Source organism: Dipteris shenzhenensis, chromosome 32 (assembly GCF_047967505.1).
Source record: "Dipteris shenzhenensis isolate YYH24624 ecotype China chromosome 32, Dip_SZ_1.0, whole genome shotgun sequence".
In the NCBI taxonomy this organism is placed as follows: Eukaryota; Viridiplantae; Streptophyta; class Polypodiopsida; order Gleicheniales; family Dipteridaceae; genus Dipteris; species Dipteris shenzhenensis.
Genome location: NC_141627.1, coordinates 14,548,362 through 14,571,802, shown reverse-complemented (window position 1 = coordinate 14,571,802; position 23,441 = coordinate 14,548,362). Strand labels below are relative to the sequence as shown.

The following is a 23,441-nucleotide window of genomic DNA, read 5'->3' as shown; positions in this document are numbered from 1 at the left end:
GAGAGTAAAAAACAACACTCAGTGAAGGCTTTCCATTCGAAGCGAGGAAGCTATAGAAGCAAGATGGAGAGACCATTTGATGCGAGAGAGCACTTTCTTCCGATCCTGAATCAAGGAAGTAGAAAATGGACAACCAAGGATTTTACCTTGAAATTTGCCAAGTACTACTTCCGATGGATCAACTAGCCAATGTCCATAGGCATTTGTGTGCATCTGACCACACAAAATTGCCAACATGATAGACCAAGGCTGCTCTTGTTGAAAAAAGGTCTTGAGCATAGTGATCTTTCTTGCCAACACATGAAATTTGATGTTTATGATATTCAAACCACCATGCATTCTTGGTGAGCAAGGTAGGTCCATTTTGAGCAACCTTAAAGCTTTTTATGAAGCTTAGTTTTCCAAAAAATCTCCATGACTTGAGACATAAAAGAGAGAGATCTCAAGATGACCAATGTAATAGAAGAAGGTAAAATTGGACATAAGCTAGAACAATGGACTGGACAATTCGAAGCCGTACATGCAATGGCCAAGTGGAGATCTTCCAATATTCTAATTTGTCCTGAATTTTGTTTAATACCCAAGATATTTATTGCTTATTTCTGATTTTCCAGCCAATGGGATAACCCAAATGTCTTACTATGTTTTCTGGATAAATAATCTGGCCGGGCCACAGGATAGCATGCTAGTCACAATGCTTGAGAGGCAAGAGTTTTGATTTCTGAAAATTAATTTTTAGACCAGCTGCCAACCCAAAATCAGAAAGGGTATCCATCAATAGGCGAAGCTCTAGAGGACTGTTCTTTGGCATGAAAAATGAATCATCTGCATAAGCCTGTGCAATGAAAGGCCGTGAACCAGGAATTCGAAGCCCCACTAACTGTCCAGTATCAACCAGATGATCCATATAAAGAAGCAAAGGATGTGAAGCAATAGCTTAGAACAAAGCACTGAGAGGGCATCCCTGTCGAACTGATCGTTCCAGAGTCCAAGACTCAGACAAATGATTCCCTATAAAGCATTGAGCAGTGGAATCTGAGTAAAGCCAATATATGGCATTAACTAGCTTTGGCCCAAAACCAAGTTTAGACATGATTTGAGAGACATAATCCCACTGTATTGTATCAAATGCCTTTGCCACATCCACCTGCATGACCAAAACATCTTGAGTTGGATATTTTGCATATTCCATTGCGATGAGAGTATTGGAGATATTATCATGTATATGCCTTCTTGGAACAAAACCATATTGCTTGGGATGAAGTCCATCATGAAGGATATCCTTTATCCGATGTACCAACATTTTAGCAATAAGTTTATATATAGCAGGCATCAAAGTGATGGGCCTCCAGTCATCCATTGTCTCACATAGAGGTTTTTTGGGCACAAGCTTAACCAGACCATGCTTCCAAGCTGAGGGAAGATGTTGATGCTGCCAGGCTACATTAATGAGCTTCAAGATTGGACCCTTCAATTCAGCCCAGAAGGCTACAAAAAATTCAACTGTCAAACCATCCCAGCCAGGGGATTTATGTTTACCCAAATGCTTGAGGGCTTCATCCAATTCAATATCTGAAAAAAACATTTCCAGCATTGAAGCTTTTTGCAAAGAAACAATAGGAGAAACAAGCTCAATAAATCTGCTCCGAGCCAATGCAACCTGAGGTGTAGAAGAAGATGGCTGAGAAAAAAGAAGCTGAAAATGATCCTGACATTGTTTTTCTAGCTGAGATAAAGTTTGGGTCCAAAGACCATCGGGTTTCCTGACTCTCATGATAGATTAACTTTGTCTATATGCATGTAAATTTCGAAAGAAAGATTTTGAGGAACAACCCTTATCTAGCATAGGTTTAACTCTAGCCCTTGTCTACCATTTGGAAAGCTTGCGTTTATCATTAGCATCAATTATGGAAGAAGCACAAGATCAGAAGCAAAAAGAGACCTTTTATGGCTAATCTATACCAAGGACTGCTTGTATGATTTTGCCCACTGGATATGCTGTCTGGTTTCTGCCATGTACCATCTTCCATATTCCTTAATGACATTTTAAATACGATGTACAAAAGAGTTCCAAGCAAAGTCCAGATCCTCCTGAGCATGGGATAACAATGGCGTGCATGCCAATCTAATCATTTGCTGGAATTTTTCATGAGAAATATATAATTGATTGACCTGTAAGTGTCTGACTGAAGAGAGCTGCATGTCATCCAGAGACATACCAAAAGAAAGGCTGAGCCAAAGTGGAGTGTGATCAGATAGTTGTTAAGAATAATCAGTCCACATTTGACATGTATAATCATCATATTGCTGAGCATGAATAAGATACCATCTATCAAGCCTGGCCCAATATTCTGTAAAAGCATTATGATGATATGTAAATCCCAAAACTGAAGGGTGAGTAGCTGTCCATAAATCTGCAGTATGAAGTGATGAATTCATATGTTCCCATTGCTGGATTTCAGAGGGCAGCATGTGGGATTTATGTGTGGTATTGTCCTTCCAGTGAGGAGAATTATTGAAGTTACCACAAAGTAGAGCATTTGAGGACCAAGGATATTGCTTTATGGAGTCCCACATTTGAGCTCTGGAAGCTGAAATTTGAGAGGCATACAAGGAGCCTATTTCAAAAATCTCTCCATTGATCATACATTGGATAATAATCCATCGGCCACAAAGATCATTATATGCTACCCAGGGCTGCAGATCATGTCTGGCTAAAATGCACAGCCTAGAGAATTGTTCAGATCCTGCATAAAATATATCATATCCTGAAAAGAACCCATGCTGGCCAGCAAAAGAATGCTGATTATGCTCTTGTAGACACACAACATCTGGATGAGTTTTATTTATATAATGCCATAGGAGCCTCCATTTATTCTGGTTGCAGAGGCCCTGTATATTATAAGAAATACATTTAAGAGAAGCACGCATGAAAATATTTACAAGAGATGAGCAGTCCTCAAAAATAAAGGGAGGCATCAGGCCTCTGCCATTGCCACAGGGTCTTGCTGACCCTCAGAATCCAATTCCCTGACTAGATCATCTTCTTTACAAAGTGGAATACCCTTCTTGACTGCATTAACCCATGCCTTTGAGATGGGGCTGTCCGAAGAGGTAGAAGGTTGACCAGGAGATGGAGCAGAAGCATCCCAATTATGAGATTGGAGAGGTCTTTGTTTGAGAGGCACTGTCTTCTTTGCAGTCTGCCAACCCTCGTAAGAAGATGAATTATTTTCCACTAGCTTGCTTTTTCCTTTATCCTTGTTTTGAGCTGAATTGGCTTGGCTCCCTGTATTCCATTCCTCGCTCCTTGAGTAGGAGGTCTTCCCCTGTTGAGGGGTTCGTTTCTGCCACTAGGTCGGGTAAGGTGTTCCACTCTACATCCTCCCGTCGATGAGGATTATTAGTTGCAACATACAGGGCCTAGGTGGCATCCCACATTGCCGCCGTAGACAGCTGATCCGGGATCAGCTTCATCCAGGTGTTACTGGGGGTTCCATTGATATCTTATTTATTCAGGAGCACAAACTGGATTCTAGAGATTGTGCCAAGTCAGGCAAGTTACTTTCTGGCCATACTTTTTGGTCGCCTGCCTTGGGCACCAGGGGGGCACTTCTATTTCAGTTTCGCAGTCGGTTCTCCCCTTAGTTGTTGAACACGGAGTCATTATTTCCTCTAGAGCCCAGTGGATTATTCTCTTGATTGGAGGGCGTAAGGTTGGTTTCCTTAACCTGTATGCCTCCAACATTAGAGGGGAACGTATCTTTATGTGGAAGGATTTGCTCTCCTGGGCCCCCATTGCGGATTCATGGGTGATTGGAGGTGACTTTAACATGGTTGAGTTACCGTCAGACAAAAAAGGGGATAGAGAAGGAGGACTTCACTCTTTGGAGATAGCAGCTTGGGATGCCTTCCTTTTTCAGTTCTGTGGCAGAGATACTTGGTTGGACGATGCCTTTCTTATTCAGCCACAGTCCCTTCTGTTCTCTTGGTCGAACAGGAGGCAGTAGATGCCTATTCATGCACGCATTGACAGATTCTATGTAGATGATTAGGCACTAGACAGAGGTGGATCAGTATGCATTCCTGCTGGGGTTTCCACTTCATACACTTTCCTGTTGTGCTGGCTATCTCAAAGCCTCACTTGAGAGGCCGGTCTACAGCATCAGGATTCTAGATGCCTTGTACATAGAGGAGGACCTTACAGAGTCAGCCTTGCAGATATGGGTAGGGTCGGCAGCCTTTTCCATCACATGTAGTAGCTGCTGCCCTTTCTGGTATTAGCGACTTCTACCTCTCAGTTGCTTGTACCAGAAGACGAGATATTCTCAGACGTGAGATTGGTGTTCGCCCCAGCAGTTGGCAGCTTTGCAGAGGAAAGAGCAGAAACGGCCTTCAGATGCTTCGATTCAGGAGCGCCTTGCTGCAGCAAGGGCTCATCATCAAATATTGCTGATAAGAGAGCAGAGTATGCCTTTCATGCACGAGAGTCCTTGTGGATTCAAATGGGGGGCAGAGTCAATAAACACTTCTTCTCTACTATTGGCCCTAGACATAGTAGAGAGAGTGTATCCCAACTTATTGACTCACATGGGGTTTTACAGACAGATCTTGATGATGTCTTGCACATAGCTTCAAATTTTTATGCCGCCCTTCGTACTGCTGATCCTGAGACACGAGATAGAGAGGATGCTAGACAGGTTATTTGGCAGAGCATCCCTTTGTTGGTGAAACCGGATATGCATGTTTTGCTTGATGCACCTTTCACCAACACAGAGTTCAGGACTGCACTTCAGCCCTTCACAAGGGCAAGTGCCCAAGTTCGGATGGCCTTACGCCTTCTTTTTTCATTGCATTTTGGGATATGATTGGAGACTACATTACTTCAGCCCTGCAGGGCATTTGGGACTATGGCGAGATGCCCGCGTTGCTTACAGAGGTTCTCATTCACCTTATCCCAAAAGGAGGTTGCAGAAATCTAGTGTCCTAGTGGAGGCCTATCACAATTCTGGGGACTTGTTACAAGTTTCTGGCCAAGGCAATCAGCCTCCGATTACAGCCTCTTCTCCCAGATCTTATTCATGACACTCAGACGGGATTTGTACATGGCGAAAGCATTTTTTATAACATTTTCTCTTTCTGGGAAGCTTTAGAGTGGGCCATGCAGAGCGGCCAGAATCTAGCCATTCTACTTCTGGATTTTGAGAAAGCTTATGACAGAGTAGATTGGGGTTTTTTGGAGGTCACCCTTCTACGTTTTGCCTTTACTGATGCTTGGATCAAAGGTGTTTCCTCTTTGTACAGATCAGCCTACAGCCAGGTACTTATTGGTAAGGGGTGAGAGATTTCAGATTTCCAGATCATTCCATCAGGGATGCCCCCTTGCTCCTTTTCTTTTTTTGTTTGTGGCCGAAGCTATGAGTATCTATGTTAGATCTCAAGCTGACATCTTTGGGGTGAGACTTCCCATCAGAAGGGAAGAGGAGCTACTTGATAGTGAGTTGGCAGATGACACAGCAGTTTACTTGGATGCCACTCCACAGATGCTCACTCCTTTCAGGACAGCGTTGGATTTATTTTGCTTGGCGGCGGGGGCACAGATAAATTGGCGTAAATGCAATGGCTTTTGGATCAGTGATGAGGACACTCCAATTTGGGGGCTTGACATAGGATTCACTTGGGTTCAGAGGGGTGTGCCTGTCAGGTATTTGGGCTGGCAGGTCAGCTTGGATATTTCTTCCACGCAGCAGTTTTCTCCTGTGTTGGAGAGCATCAGAAGGAAGCTCCTTTTTTGGAGCTCAGCGCAATGGCCCTTGCCTCATTCTTAACATGATACATGTTTGCCAATCTTTCCCATACTGCCTTTGCATCCTTGCACGACGTGATAGTCGTCATAATGTGCCTCTTTACATTTGTGGCAATCAAAAACATCGCTTAGGCACTGCGGCGGTCAAAATTATTCTGCTCCTCCGTTGATGTTATGGGACTAGCAGGAGGGACTGTAGCAGTCTCGCTGCTGTCTGCCTGTAGTCTGACTTGACGAAGCTGTGCTGGATGTAGATGAGTTTGCTGGCCTCACCTCATCCGCACTAACAATATCCCACAAGCCCTTACCAACCAACATGTTCTTAAGCATGAATGACCACAAGGCATAGTTTGGTCCATCCAGCTTGTCACCCTCGGACAAATTGCCAAAATTGTATGAAAGAGCCGACATGATGCAAAATGGGATACCCACAAGCTGCAAATGTACCTGCAAAAAGAACTACAAGTCCCAAAAGTGCAACTCATTGCAAATGTGCCTGCAAATGCCAAACTAATACTGGCTGCAAATGCAAAGTACGACTGGCTGCTCTGAAATGCCACTGACTGCACAATGCAATCACTGCAAAAATGGCATCAACCAATCACTGCACTCTGCTGCAATCTGAAGTGCAGTCCCAAACTGAAAATGCACAACCCAAATCTGAAAGAGTGCACCCACGAGTGCTCAAATGCATCCAACGGAGCTCAAAAGCATCCACAACTGTAAAGTAACTGCAAATGCATCCAACAATGCAGAGTATCTGCAAATGCACCTGAGAGTGCAAGAATATGGGCTGCAAAAACAGTCCCGAAGCAGAATACACAGCTCAAAACACTTACTGAAAGAGCACCTTGGCCCAAAACACCTGCAAAACAGTCCATTGACTGTGTGGGCAAGCTGGGGATGACAAAGGAGCTGAAGTGAGCTATTTGGAGCTGAATGAAGCTGTCGGGAGTACTTCTGAACACAATACACGTGTAGAGAAGAGCTTTATGTCACAACTTTGACATGATAGATTTGGGCCTATTGCATTATTGTCTTGGCATTGAGTTTTGGCAGACCCATGATGGGATTTCTATGTCACAGACAAAGTATTCGAAGGGGTTGTTGCAGAAATTTAAGATGGAGAACTGTAAGCCTGTGGCTACTCCATTGGAAAAGGGACTCAAGCTGAGTAAGCATGATGTTGCTGAAAAGTTTGATGGCACTTTGTACAGGCAGTTGGTTGGCAGTTTGATATATCTATGCTCCACAAGGCCTGATATTACCTACGCCACAGGGCTTTTGAGCCAGTTCATGCATCGTCCCACGATTACACATTGGAATGCAGCAAAGAGGGTTCTCAGATATGTCCATGGCACTCTCTCTCTTGGCTTACATTATGCTTCAGATTGTGATCTAAAGCTGAGTGGTTTCACCGACTCAGATTAGTCAGGGGACATTGATGACAGACGGTCCACTACTGGCTATTGCTTCTCATTGGGTTCAGCCTGTATCTCATGGCTCATTAAGAAGTAAGAGCGAGTCTCTCTTTCCTCCAATGAAGCAGAGTATAAAGCTGCAAATTCAGCCACTACGGAGTTAATGTGGTTAAGGAAGCTTTTGCATGACTTGCATCATGCATAGGATGGTGAAGCAAATGCTATCTTCTATGACAGCCAGAGTTGCATTGCCATAGCCAACAATCCTGTCTTTCATGCTCGCATAAAACACATTGAAAATCGTTATCATTATGTTCGGGATTGTATTTCTGATGGCTTCATTGATCTCATCTATTGTCCATCTGAGGACAATGTGGCGGATATCTTCACCAAAGCCCTGTCAACAGATCTTTTCTTACGACATCGACATGGCTTGGCGATCAGAGACATTCTCAAAATGTAAAGGGGGGTTGTGAAGTGATTCACAATGACATTGTTTTCATGTACTCCCATAGGTTGCATATCCATCTGGATGAATCTGTGCAACCATGGTACTTTAGGTACTGCAGGGTACACCTGAGACGTTTCCAGGGTACTTTGAGCCATATCTTTGAGGGGGGATTTGTAAGAGATTACAAAGATTTGGTGTTGTAGGCATAAAGTCAACCCTATGGTTGACCAATAGTACTTGGGTACTATATATACCAAGTACTTGTATTGTTTCATTTGAACATTTGTATTGGAGCTTTCTTGTGTGTGCACTCTTGCTCACTTGTGTTCACAACCTGTCTCCACTTTGTTCCTACACATCCGGTGCAGGTCAAGTGGCCCTGGCAGGTTTGAGATCACGCTACTGTTCTCTGACATGTAGGAGGTTCCATAAGATCTCTCTATATAGGACGAGGAGGGTCGGCACCCAAAAATTTCTTGGACCTCTTCTTCTTTGAGCAATCTCTAGAAAAATGCACAAAATTCCTATAAAATGGCACCGATCCTGTTTGCCCGCTTTCTCAACTCTCTGTCGAAAGATGCTGGAGCATAATATGGTCATCTGAAATGTTAGGATAAAAAACAATGACACTAACTTCAGGGATCCCATCAGATCTAATCGCCTTTGTTGTGGTTGAGGTAGACCAGGAAAGGGGGAGGGGGAGCTTTGTGACCAGCCCAAATGATGCTCTGATTGTGGCAAGAAGACAATGGTAAACCTGAGGAAAACGGGGGACTCTGATGAAGAGTAAGGTAACCCGTCTATCCTCCTCTACTGGGTCAAAACCCAAGGTGAATGGAGTGAGAAAAATCCTTCTAGAACCAAGTGCCAAAGGACTTGATCTGTACCACTGTTCTTGTGGCATCGGAGAATAAAACACCACGTGCAAGAAGCCTCATCCCAATAAGCAAACATCTGAAAGGCAGGGATGAGGTTTTCCCCTAGCCTGAGACCTAAAAGGGTGGGACCCATGGACAAGTGCAAAGAGAATGGTGGAGCTTTCGACCTCCACATCCTTTTTAGGAATCCATTTGACAATCAGAGAATGGGAGGCCAACTCAAACACAATATAGATCCATGAATGCAAAGGCAGTGAGAGGGTGGAGAAGAAGGGGTGAGGGCAGAAGGTAAAGCTGGAAGCCTGGGAAAACTAAGGAAAAACCTATGGAATAACAAAGGGAGAACTTATGGGAAAACTAAGGGAAGGGAAGGGGATGAGAAGGGTAGAGGCACAGAGAGAGAGAGAGAGAGAGAGAGAGAGAGAGAGAGAGGCTGGGGGCTGTACAAGCTGAAGGTGGAGTCTTCTTGGAACTGATCCTTGCTGCTATTGAAGTTGAATTTAGAGCTGTTGCAGACACCTTCTTGGAGCTGTTTAAGTCTTTGTAGGAACCAGGCCTTGGAGCAGAAAATGACCTTGATTTGGAGCAGCTATCCCCAAGTAAAACGACAGCTATCCCCAAGTACAAGCTGAAGGTGGAGTCTTCTTGGAACTGATCCTTGCTGCTATTGAAGTTGAATTTAGAGCTGTTGCAGACACCTTCTTGGAGCTGTTTAAATCTTTGTAGGAACCAGGCCTTGGAGCAGAAAATGACCTTGATTTGGAGCAGCTATCCCCAAGTAAAACGACAGCAAGGCTGTATGAATTGAAATGCAGTTCTCTGGCCAAAAATGTGAGCAATTTGGGCAGATTCACAACACGAGTCTAGGCGGGAAATCGTGATTCGGAACAGCAGCTCCTGGAGCAGATTTGAAGACGAATTTCAACATGTTTTCCTGCTTTCTTGGCAATGGAACTTGATAAAAAAATGTTGTCAAGTACCAGGCGTAAATGAAAGGGCAATGTGATTTTTGGAGCAGCTTTATGACACGTTTTTCAGGCTCTGATAACCATCAGATATGACCCAAATCAGAGCAGAGGAGAGCCCTGGGGACATCCATGAATTGCAGCTACTTGCAGACAGAAGCTGAGGAAGGTGAGGGAGAGAGGAGGGAGATGAAGGGCTGGAAGAGGGCTGAGAGGAGTGAGCTAGGGGAGGAGGAGAGGGAGCGTCACAATGGGGAGCTTGGCTGCAGCCGCTACGTTACTGATCTCTTGTTCTGCTCCTGCTTTGGCACACTGGGATTTTTTATTCTTCTTTTGTTGAAATCTCTGTCTGCCTTTAAAGAATAATATGATTTCCATAGTCTGATTCTAGAGTCTTTCAATGCTTTACATTAGGCAGAATTTAGCTGATTGACCTTAAACTTGACTTTCGCAGATAAATCATGCAAGGAAATACAATCACTCGAGAACACACTTCATTCAAGGGTAACCCATATTTCCCATTGATCTTGTGCTTTTGTTTTTAATCTTTTTGAAGGGATTTTCAAGGAGAAAGAGTATCAATCCATTGCAAAGTAAAGGATTCCATATATGCATGATCCCTAACATTTACTCCAAGGTAAACAAAAGGGGAAGGAAAGAACTATAAAAGACTAGGTCCAATAGATTCTAATGCAAAATATGATGATGAGAAGAACAGACTTAAAATCTATCTTATTTAAGGCAAAACATTGAAGTGCAATGCATTGCCAATCCCCTAGGGCCCACCATACGTGGGATAATCTCATTATGCCATATGGCATTAAACTCCAATATCCTTTTGTCACTCCCCTGTCACTAAGCTCTTACACAGCTTCCCCATCTTTAATCCCGTTTTACAATGGCATGTGATGGAAAGCGCCTCCCTCTATATCATAGATTACTAAGTGCTGGGATATGCCCCCAAGCCAGCTTTAGAGAAAAGGAAGGTACATCTCTCAAACAAAGCATCCTGCATGTGCTAAATATGTAGAGGATAATGAGTCCATCTCAGTTTGTGATCCACGTACCATTGCTAATCGGAGTCTCATGCTGCTGCATATATAGCTATGGGATTGTAGAAGGACCTAGGCCTATCCTTTTGCCATCAACCAATAGTAAGCCGCACATATACACACCACATAACATTTATTGAGTCCTTCCATGAGAATTAAGCAAGCCTATTTGCTCCTTTAATTGAAATCCTAGACTCCACCATTACCTTTGTTTCAACCTGGTCCAGATCAATAAACACACCTCATGATCATTTGTGATACTTTATGCAAGGAGATCCATGGAATGAAGATTAGTTGTGCACACAAAAGATCCATTATACGAAAGCTGAAATTTCCATCACTGGTGCTGGGATTCATTTTTGCAAGCTCTTGTCTCTAAGACATTACAATGGTATGGTGTTGTAGGATAGACTTAGGTTTAGTTATTCTAGTCTATTTTTTTTCTTCATACCTAGGTTCCCTATATATCCCAAGTCTTGTACTTTAATTTCTTGAACTATTCAGTGGAGCTTTCTGTGTGGACTACACTCTCATGCTTGTTGTTCACTCCTTGTCTCCCCACAGTTCCAGTATTTGGTATCAGAGCTTGGCTCCCACTTTGCTTCCCGTGCTTCCTCGGCTCCTGGGCACCAAGTCTGTCGCGAAGGAATCACTTCTATTGTTACGAAAATTATATTTCTGATATATCTTGCTTTAGACATTATTATTTTAGTCAAGTGTGACTATGGCAAAGTACTTCATAGGAGCGCACCGGACGCGGCAGGGGTCCTAGTGGATACTTTGTGTGGTTAGTTTGGGATGCCTAACTAGCTTGTGTTTTGCCATGCTAGATGGTTGGTATTGTGGATGATTCCATGTTAATACTGATGTCGCTAGTGTTATTAGTGTTGTCCTTGATTATTGTGCTTTGAGCGCAGTTATGTTGGGATCGGTTGATTCAGTGATTCGTTCAATCGATTGTTAATAACTAATGTAATTGGCGGCTTGAGTACAGGTGATGGAACTCATAGCGAGGATTAGAGTTAGTACGAGGGTACCGGTCGAGGTGTCGCACAGTGCATTATATATGGCCATGGGCCAATTTTGTATTTTGCTTTATTATTGCAAGTTTGAGCAATATATTTTGTAGTGGACATGATTCATTTTTAGGCCCTAAGATGGCTCTGTAAAGCAAATCCCCCATTTTGGAAGAGAGGGATAATTTTGGCTCCTTGGTGCTTTTATGAAATATCATAAATACTCTAGATGAGGAAGCGTGAGCCACTCATCTAGGGGGGGGAGATTGTACTCAGCCTACTGTCGCTTTCGTGGTGTGATTGTGCTCTTCTTCTCCAGTTGATTAAGTGGTGACTTTGTGTGTGGGAAGAAATACCCTTTGGTTTCAGTGGTATCAGAGCTTTGGTACGCTCTAAGGTTTGGAGAGGGGAAGCTCTCTCTTGAATTGTGCAGAGAGAATTCAAGGAATCAAGTATGTGTGAAAAGTGGCACGTTTAAAAAGTACACAGTTTGTGAGAAACGAGAAGTTCTCTGTGGATGTAATAGCTTTGTCACCACCTAGAAAGGAGCTAATCGTAAATTATGGGGGCAATACAGGACGGATTTATCGAGACCTATATCTAAGGTCACGAATCTTTAAAAAAAAAGAAGAGAACTGTGTGACGAGCTTTTCTGAGTGGTCTACCTTGGAAAGAGAAGCCTCGTCTGCAGACCTTCAGCCATCGTTGTAGTATTGGCTACCGTGCCGCTCGCCTGTAGATTGCAACAAAGGCCATGAATTACCTTCCTCTCTGCCTCGGGCGTCGAAAAACTCAACCCATCACCTCTGGTCCTCCGTGACCCGTGCCAACCAGCGATTGTGCAATCAGCAGCCTCTAGAGACCTTGGGACTTAGGAGTCTCCCTCTGCGCGAGCCTGTCCACAGAGTGCGGAGTCTGACACCTACAGCCATTGGCAGACTCTACCCACACACGACGCAGTGCAATCGTGCTGCCTCAGGGGCTGTCAAAGCCTCCAATTATTTTGGCAGCCCTCGTTGAAGTTCTTTGGGAGTCTCTCTCACACTCTGCCCACACACTCATGACAGAGTCCGTAGCAACGAAGAGCAGTCTCTCAAGCCGCCGCTGCCATCATTTCGAAGTCCTACAGTAGACAGCCTTCATGGACGCACGGGGAACTCTGCCATCGTGGACTCTAGAACACCGTCACGACTCGCATGCACTGTGCACTGTGTTTTAGACTCCGGGGATAGCAATCCACAGCACGGCTGAGCAGGGTATAAGGCTCAAAGGCCTCATTGCTATTTTATTTATTTATTTATGTATTTTTAAAGAGAGAAGTTTCAAAACCCTCCTAAGGGAATCAAAGGATCACAAATGAACCTTAAAGGGGATCTCTCAAAAGGCAACATTTTAGCAACATGCAACACCCAAAGTGCGAGGCCACTCCACCGACCAGCAAAGACGTACAAAAAAAAAAGAAGGCAAAGCAAAATTTGAGAAGCTCGAATCAAGAAGGCGATTGGAACCACGAAATAACCGTGCAATTAATTGGAGATCGGTCGAGCGCATAGACGACTACGAGCGACATCATCGATCACATATCTCCCACTCTAGTCCTTTCTACCTCCGATCAAAGAGCGAAATAAGTGATTTGTTTTGCTTTATATTTCATACACTTAGTATCTTCCGCCATCCATTTCTTACCATACACTCGAATCACACTTTTTCATCCATTTAATTTTTCATACACTTAGTATCCTTATTTTTCTCCACTCCGCTTTATTTGTATTTACCGCATTATCATGGCGCATCAGCCACAACCTCCCACGCTTCAAGAGTAGTTAGATGCACTTCAAGCACAGTTGGCCGATGAGCGTGAGCATAGGGAGAGATTGGAAAAGAAAATCAATGGTAAGAAAAGGAAGAGGCATCCATCTGATGATAAGTCATCCGACGATGAGTCCGACAATGATCCTATTATCAAGACAGTCAAAGCCACACTGAGAGCACATAATTCGAGAAAAGAGAGTAAGATAAGTAGAAAAACTTTCTCATTTCAAAATTTCGATGGAAAGAAAGAAGCACGCACTGTCTTGTCTTGGATCAGTTAGACATGATTATTTTTCGGGGAGAAATTCTCTGAAAAAGACAAGATTAAATGTGCTGCAAATCATTTAGTAGAGAGTGCTGCACTTTGGTGGAACATCACTAAGCACAGTAAAAGGCAACCAAAATCTTGGAAGTCTTTTCAAAAGCTCATCAAGAGAGATTTTCTTCCCTCACATTTCAAAGCAAAAGCTAGGCAACAGTGGGATACTTTCAGGCAGTTCGATAAGGAAACGATCTCCACACATACTGATAGATTTTGGCAAACGTTGATCCAATTACAGTCCTTAGAGAAAGTTAATAAGCGAGATCAATGTAGGAAGTATGTGGCAGGTCTAAAATCTAAGTTGAGAGCCGAGATTAACATGTTTCATCCTCGCTCACTGAACTCTGCGATTTCTCTTACAATGAATTGTGAGAGGAAGAATGGGATCCCAAAGGAAGGGAAAGATTTGGAACGGCATGTACCCTCCTATAAGAAAAAGAGATTTGATAAAAAGCCCTTCTTTAAATCTAAAAATGGTTTTGTTCCACAGAAGACAGATTCTTCTTCGAAGCCAAACGGTGGAAATTTTCCAAAGAAAGAAATAAGATGTTTCAAATGCATCAATGTGGGACACATAGCCACTGAGTGTCCCGAAAGAAAGAAGACCCCGACAGCGAAAGTGCATATGATTGACGACAAAGCAGCCAAGCAAGAGGGAGGTAAGTATAATTGTTATGCTCTTCTAAAAATGAAAGGATTTATTAATGGCAAAGAGGTTGTTATTATGCATGACGATGGTAGTAGTGCAATTGTACTTTGTCTTTGTAAAAGCAGCTTTGACCTTATAGTTAGATGGGAAAGACTCTAGGTTTAGCTTTGCTAAGGCTCTTTCCGAAATGAAATCATGTGTAGAGAAGTCAAGAATCTTGAAATCTCAATCAAACCCTATGAGACTTTCTAGTGGCACCCCTACAGGGAGTGGACATCATCTTAGGAATGCCATGGAGGCATCAATATAATCCTAAGATAGATTACGATTCACATCAGATGTGGATTGAGAAGGACAGACAAGAAATATGTCTGAAAATGTCAATGAAACCTGAGATCAGTCCTTTACTTGATCAATCACACACAAGCCAAAAGAGCAATTAGAAAACGTGAAAAGACATATCTAATTTTGGTGAATACGGTAACGGCTACTCAGCCAAACACTAAGGCTACACACCAAAAGTTTCTTTCTCAATTTTTTGATTGTTTCTTAGAGGATTTACCGCCTGGACTACCATGTTCTCGACCTGAAGATCATAGGATAGAAATCCTACCGAGCAATACTCCACCTTGCAAAGCTCCTTATAGAGTCAATCAGCTAGAATAAAAGGAAATTCAAAAGCAAGTGGAGGAACTGATAGAGAGAGGATTGATAAGACCCAGCAGTTCTCCTTATGGAACACCTGTCTTATAAGTCAAAAAGAAAAATGGAACCTATCGAATGTGCATAGACTATCGTGCACTAAACAAAATCACAGTGAAGAACAAATATCCAATCCCTAGGATTGATGATCTTTTGGACAAATTGAAAGGGGCCAAGGTTTTCAGTAAGATAGATCTCAAATCCGGCTATCATCAAGTTCGTATGGTAGAAGAGGATATATACAATACTGCCTTTAGAACTCAAACGGGACATTATGAGTTCTTACTTATGCCTTTTGGGCTAACTAATGCTCCAGCTACTTTTTTTTTTGGCAAAAAAGAGACTTCTATTAAGTAAGAAAGAAACTCGCTAGAGCAAGCTCTGAGCAGAAATACATCATGCTAAGCATGTAATAAAAACACCTCAGAAGAATGAGATGGAAAGAAACCCAGGCTGAGGCTGAAAATTGCTCCAGCTACTTTTAGTAGAATGATGAACTGAATCTTTCTTAAACACCAAGATTGTGTGGTAGTGTTTTTCGATGATATTCTGGTGTTTAGCAAATACGTTGAGGAGCATAAGGAACATCTGAAGCTAGTCTTTTCAGTCTTGAAAGAAAATCAATTGTACATAAATCCTAAAAAGAGTAGTTTCTTTCAAGATTAGATAGAGTATTTAGGTCACATTGTATCCGCCGATGGGATTCGAGTAGATCCAAAGAAGATTGAGTGCATAGTCACATGGCCTAAATCCCAAGATATACATGAATTAAGATCATTCTTGGGATTGTGTAGCTTTTATGGAAAGCTTGTAAAGAATTTCGTATACATTGCACATCCATTGACATACCTTCTTAGAAAAGCTAAGCATTTCTTATGGACCGAGCATCAAGATAAATCTTTTACAGCTTTGAAAGAAGCTCTCACATAAGCTCCTGTGTTGCAGCTACCCGATTTCTCTAGACCATTCTTTGTAGTTGTAACCGATGCTAGTGGATATGGAATTGGAGCCGTACTTATGCAAGATGGTCATCCAATAGCATATGAGAGCCGAAAATTAAAACCAGCGGAATGCAATTATAGCACATATGATAAAGAATTAACCGCTGTTGTGCATGCCTTGCAAATGTGGAAACATTATTTGATGGGATCTGAGTTTCTTATCAAAATCGATCAGCACAGTATCAAGCATTTGTTGACTCAGCCATTAATATCCGATAGGCACATCAAGTGAGCATCATTTATACAAAGTTTTCAGCCCATGATTCAGTATCAACTTGGAAAAGAAAATGTAGTTGCTGATGCTCTTAGTAGAAAGCCAAGTATTAATCACATCACCGCTATAGAGACCCAACCTTTTGAAGGTATGAAGAATTCTTATCAAGGGGATCCAGATTTTTTCGATATATGAAACAAATTAGAGAATAATAATTGGAATCCTATGTTGGACTATTCATGCAATAATGGATACCTCTTTTATCAAAAGAAATTATGTATCACTCGAGCCTTTAGACAAATTATAATGGAGAAAATGCACCAACCACCATATATGGGACATAGGGGAGTGACTGCCACTTTACAAGTAATAGCAAGAGAATTTCATTGGCCTACTATAAGAAAAGATGTAGCTAAGTTTGTAGCCGAATGCATCACTTGCCAAAAGATCAAGAGTTACAAAGGAAAGGCCTTAGGATTGAGGCCCCAGGATTGCTAATGCCTTTGCTTATTCCTACACAACCTTGGGAACAAATATCTATGGATTTCATAACAGGTTTTCCTTTCAGAGCTTCACATGTTTCGGTGGACACCTCTTGGGAGATTTTGGCTAGCATTTCCTCTTGGCACATTTCGAGAGCCAGATGCACAGAGGCCTTGGATGACACCCAGATACACCCATCACAGGTGCACGGGTATTTGGAGTGACACGGTTCACACTTTGATAGCCATATGGGCTAGCATGTAGGGCCCTTCACAGGCATCCTCTTCTAGGAGGACTGTATTTCTTCGATTTTGGAGGGGTTTTCCCTTTTTCTCGGAGGTTGCTATCGGATTGAGATGGCACTATCAGTGCCAATCCTTTCTTTTTGGCTCTTGAGCTTTTCATGCATTGCATGGTGTATCTCGTATTCCCGTATGGAGCTTGCTCTAACGGTTTTCTTTAATACTTAATAGAAGTCTCTTTTTTGCAAAAAAAAAAGAAGATATGATTTGGGTGATAGTAGATCGCTTTAGTAAGCAAGCTTATTTCATCCCATGCAAGAAGACTTTAACAGCTCAGCAAGCTGCATATTTATTCATCAAGCATATCTTTGTTCATCATGGCTTGCCAAAGATTATAGTGTCTGATCGAGATTCGAAGTTTTGTAGTAATTTTTGGACTTCATTATTTCATAATCTAGGCACTAAGTTATATTTCTTATTAGCTTTTCATCCAGAATCGAATGGACAAACTGAAGTTACAAACAGTACTATTCTAGATATGATAAGAGCTTATGGGGGAAGTCAACCGAAGACTTGGGACAAATATCTTCATTTCTCTTACAATTTGCTTATATTAATACTCCTCATTCCGCAACTAGAAGAGCACCCTTTGAGATTATCTATGGGAAGGTTTTACGTATTCCTATCACATGATTGACCCATAGAGTGGAGGCAGCAGATGCATTTACCCATGACTATCAAAATATTCTCAAAGAGGTTCGAGAAGCCATTGCAATCGCCCAAGAGAAGTACACAAAACAAGCTAATAAGAAACGGAAACACATGCTTTTTAAGAAAGGTGATTATGTACTTCTTCAGATTGAGAAAAGAAGATTGAAGAGTGTTGAGAAATGGCCAGTAATCAAGATGTCTCCACGTTTTTATGGACCATTCAAGGTGATTCAAAAAATCAATGATCTAGCTTATAGGCTTGAATTACCTGATAATTAAAAAATACATAATGCTTTCCATATCAGCCTCTTAAAGCCCTTCAAAGGACCTTTACCTATTTATCCTATCTATGAAGAGGCTCCATTGATTGTTGATGAAGAAGAAATTCTAGAACCTGAATGCATTATTCATCATCAACAAATCTTGACCCGAAAAGGAAATGACTACTAAATATTTGCTCAAATTTAAGAATCATCCAAGAGATGATGCTCATTGGATGCCTGAGCGGTTATTTCGAACTTTTCCAGACCTCATTAGTTCCTATAATCAAACACGCAACTGAGGTCAGTTGCAATGCAAGAGGGATGTTACAGAAATTATATTTCTGATATATCTTGCTTTGGACATTATTATTTTAGTCAAGTGTGACTATGGCAAAGTACTCCATAGGAGCGCACCGGACCCGACGGGGATCCTAGTGGATACTTTGTGTGGTTAGTTGGGGATGCCTGAATAGCTTGTGTTTTGCCATGCTAGATGGTCGGTATTGTGGGTGATTCCATGTTAATACTGATGTCGCTAGTGTTATTGGTGTTGTGCTTGATTATTGTGCTTTGAGCGCGGTTATGTTGGGATTGGTTGATTCGGTGATTCGTTCAATCGATTGTTAATAACTAATGTAATTGGCGGCTTGAGTACAGGTGATGGAACTCATACCAAGGATTGGAGTTAGTGCGAGGGTACCGATCGAGGTGTCGCATAGCGCATTATATATGGCCATGGGCCAATTTTGTATTTTGCTTTATTATTGCAAGGTTGAGCAATATATTTTGTAGTGGACATAATTCATTTTTAGGCCCTAAGATGGCTATGTAAAGCAAATCCCCCATTTTGGAAGACAGGGATAATTTTGGCTCCTTGGTGCTTTTATGAAATATCATAAATACTTTAGATGAGGAAGCGTGAGCCACTCATCTAAGGGGGGGAGATTGTACCCAGTCTGTTGTCACTTTCGTGATGTGATTGTGCTCTTCTTCTCCAGTTGATTAAGTGGTGACTTTGTGTGCGGAAAGAAATACCTTTTGGTTTCATCTATCGTGAAGTTTTCAGTCCAGCCAGCTCGGTTTTTGTTGCAGCCACTTTCTGGAAGTGTGCTAGAGCTGGGCTCCCACCCCTGTCTTTCTCCGTCAGCCAAGCAATTTGCCTTGTCTATTTGTGGGAAGCTTTGTTGCCATTCTCATGGGCAGATTCGTGACGGATTATGCCTCATACTTGTGAGCTTTTCCTACCTCATCTTTGCTCGTAGAGCAGCCCGTTTTTGACTTGGATCAGCCCATTTGTGGTTTGAACATACTCCGAGTATATTAGTTTACTGCTCGGTTTTTGCACCAAAGCAAAGATTTTCAGTTGGGGCAGCACCTGCAAGTCACCAATAGAAAAAACTACTAGTTTGGTGGGCATTTTGGTACATACCTATTGTAGGCTAGACTACAATTAGTCCTATTGGAGATGTAACATTATTTCTTCCTTACAATAGTATCTATGTCCACATACAACAAAGTAGGGAAACCACTCGTCCTAGATGGACTTTTTGGTCTCCAATGACTTCTAATAAGTATGAAAATTACCCCAAGATAAAAGCTCACGGCAGAAATACGTCATGCAAAGCATTAGAAACAAAATATTCTAAGTGGACAAATAAGTTGCCATCAGAGAGAGCTAGAAAATGTTGGAGAAATCATAGTTAAAGAGTGTGTTCTAGTGTATACTAGGAACTAGTTCATGAGTCTTTGTGTGAGAGAGTGCCATGTGGCATCTTGGGAGTTATCCCATATACATAGGGTACTTGAGTGTGTATGTCCCCCTATATGAGTGTTGTACTTTCACTTGTCACATCAATCAACTCAAGTGGAGCTTTTGCTCATGTAAGTGATTTCCTTTGGTTCTTGCCTTTCTTTCCATTTCTATTTCCTTTCATTTCTATTTCAAGTTATGCTTCCTTCCTTCTAGCTCCCTTGCATCCTTCCCACCTTCTTCCCGTTCTTTCATGTGGTATCAAAGCCATGTCCCCTTTCTAGCTTTCTATTCCGTGGGCAAACCTTAGGAGTGAGGTAGCCCGGAAATGGAAGCTATGTTCTCCCAAAGGGCAGCCCTTCCCTCAATCTCTTCCCTAGCATCATCATGAAGATTGAGATGCCGACTTGGAGGAGCTGCTCATCATCAACTTGCTGCTAGCTGCCCACGCAACAGTCGGTCTGCCTCAAGCTCTTCTTTTCCTTCCCGTGCCACCTCCTCTTCTGCCCTTGCTGTCTCTTTTCCCTGCTCATGCATATTTCATCCATGATTCTCCTCGCTTGATCCCTGCTGCCCATGCATATTCCAGCTCACACTCCTGCTGCCCGTGCATATTCTGGTGTCATGCCTTGACCTCGTGTTTCCTACCCCGCCATGAGGTCATGCAGCATATGCAGATCTGCCACAGATTTTTTGCAGCTATGTTTGGCGATGGCGTGGTGCAGGCAGGCGACCAGCAGCCCCCGGTGGAGCTCTCCTTCATGCGCAGGTCGTGGGATTGGTTTTTGAGGCAGAAGCCATCAACGTGGTGCTATTTACAGCAGCGTTTGAATAGCGGTTCATCTCTTGGTGTATCATCCCTCTTCGTTGGTGTCTTGCCAGCAAGGGAGATCTTTATTTATTTTTTGGTTTTGCTGATCGTTGTCAATGGGACACTCCTCCAATTCCACATGTAAGCAAGGCAACCTGCTCTCTTGAAGTTGGGTTGCATCTCCATCTTCTTTTCCAGCCTATATTTCAGAGCTGTCCGCACCCCTAGTGCCTGAATCACTGCCTGGCTGCCCCAAAATAAGTGCTGAAGAGTGAGCTGCCACAAAGAGCACCATGACTTCTCTTTCCACACTCCTCACTGTCGAGACGTTCAGGGGCGAGGAGTTTCCCACTTGGCAAACTAAGATGCAACTGCTTTTTATGAAAGAAAATGTATGGGATGTGATTGAGGATGATCACGACTATGCCACAACAACGGATGGTCAACAACTCAAGGTATGGAAGCAACAAAACTCAAGAGCTATTGCTCTAATTGGACAACACTTTGATTCATCATAACAACTTCAAGTTGACGGCCAAGGAGATTTAGGAGCGTCTTGAGAATAATTTTGGTAATAAAATCACAAACTCCAAGGTTTTCTTGAAGCTAAAATTTTATAAGTTAAAAAGGAGGATAATAACGCATTAAGTGCACACTTGGGAAAATGTAGTCTCTTGTTCAACAACTTTGCATCCTGAAGTGTTCACCTGACGAGGACAAAATGGTTGTCCTTATGAAGAGTATGGAAGGAGTCTCTCGTTTTGAGAACACTCTTGAAGTACTTGGACTTGCTTCGATAACCTTTGATGATATGATGACTCTTCTTCTCGAAAAGGATCGCCAGAACAAAGAATCTCCGCTCTTTACACCAGGCACTAAAGAGGCTCTTGCCTCCACCAGCAAATGGAAAGCCCATAAGAACATCACCTGTCGATGTTGTAAGTGCAAGGGCCATATTGAAGTACATTGCTACACAAAGAAAGCAAAAGAACAAGAACATCATCATGCCAACTTGGTTGAAGGCGAGGAGACCCCAGAGGAGATTCTAGTCATTGACCAAGCACTATCGGTCCATGTCACCCTCATTGAGGATGACGACCCATATGTATTTTGATTTCTCTTATGTGAGTCAGTAAAAGTCCCATGCCTTGAGTAGTCCCTCTAAAATTAGGTATGCTTTTGTGGCTTTGAGTCAATAAGGGTACTCTACCCTTTGTACTCTCCCAAAAATGATTGTATGGGGTGTTTACTCTTATGGCTATGCGAGACTCCTAGCCAGAGTAAGGGGGGGTGACGAGGGATGGTTCTCACTGCCGGTCGTAAGCTAACTGAGAAGTCACTATCACATGGGAGGTGTTGGATAGTTGGACTTGCTCTTTGCAGTATTGCGGTGGAGAGGGGATCGGTCTACTCCTTGCGTGTTGGGTCTCACACTCTTTGCTCTGAGGGGGGATGTTGGAGAAACCATAGTCAAAGAGTGTGTTCTAGTGTGTACTAGGAACTAGTTCATGAGTCTTTGTGTGAGAGAGTGCCATGTGGCATCTTGGGAGATATCCCATATACATACAGTACTTGAGTGTATGTCAATGGAGCTTTTGGTCATGTAAGCGATTTCCTTTGGTTCTTGCATGGCACGTGGGGGCGGTGCAAATTTGAGAAAGTGACTAGAGAAGGGAGCTATGTATTTTACTTTAATAACCCTATGAAGAAAGAAGGCAGGTTGTAAAAGAATGCACAAGCATAGGAGTTTATCTTGTTTTAATGGAAAATTGATTATTTTCTTCTAGATGATAGAATTACTTGTCCTTAATGTGCATGGAAGCTCTAGGCATGATAAGAGAATCATTATATTTGCATTCATAGGTAAAATTCAACTTTTGTTGTTGCAAAATCATGTGGACGAAACAAGAAGTTTTTATAGTAATTTGATCACTTTACTATTACACACAAGAGGTATAATCCAAGGAAAATAATGAAAAAAGTTCACACATTCTTAGATATGAAGTCTTCTATCTATGGTGTATCGGCCTTAGGTATGTTTAGAATGATTGAACATAAGCTGAAAACAAAAAGCGTGGAGCTGAATAGCCCGTTTTCCAGAGAGTTTGTTTGAGTATGCTTGTGCTTTCTAAGTTAGAAATGTATTTTTGCCTCTTTGTAGAAATGATACATAAGTGTAAAGGGCCATTTAGCTTTTTATGTTTTAAAAGAGAGAGAAGTAGAAGTAGAATTTATTAGCGTCCTCGGGGGGCTAAAAAATGACCCATGGGACCCGTCTCGATACAATGTAAAAAGAGTCTCGATACAATGTTAAAAGAGAGAAAGAAAGAAAGAAAGAAATTTTATTAAAGGTCCACGGAAGGCCATACATGGCCTATGGGACACAAAATCATCCGAAAGGAAAATACATCATCAACGATGCGCCAACTAGGTGGCCTCATCGTAATACCGCTAAGATGCCAAAAATGGCTACAAAAATCCTAGATACAAAATGAAATGAATAGAGTACCAAAATTGCCTAGATACAAAATGTAAAATATGGAATATGAGGAACATCGTCTTCCCTAAGGGGTCTGTGATCCAAAGAAATGATGGAAGTCATGGCCATCGACCATGCCTCCTGCCATGAGTGTGAAGATCTGGGCAAGTGTCAAATGGGCTGCTGGCGGTGCCAAGTCTCCATGGAGCAATCTCCTCCGAAAATCTGCCATCATCCTCCGTCGTCTAGAAATAAAGCGACGGGTACGGCCTCTGTGTAAGATCATCCTGCGGTGCTGCCGGATCATGTCATATGTACATCCTCGGGGTGGAACCATCGGTGCTCTCTGGCAAGATGGGCTATCTCTGTGCTCATGGTCCTGCGCCTCGTCCTGCTCCTCATGAATAACCAGG

The 23,441-nt window shown here is 42.5% G+C and overlaps 1 protein-coding gene across 1 annotated transcript in view; it reads left to right on the top strand.

Annotated features, from left to right (window-relative positions):
* The window catches only part of DCL2 (dicer-like 2), a 361,432-nt gene that overhangs the window by 97,943 nt on the left and 240,048 nt on the right, over positions 1–23,441 (top strand). Inside the window, exon 6 of the mRNA XM_087370403.1 lies at positions 9,976–10,025. Coding sequence (XP_087226529.1) covers positions 9,976–10,025 — 50 coding nt within the window. The remainder of the gene's footprint in view (positions 1–9,975; positions 10,026–23,441) is intronic.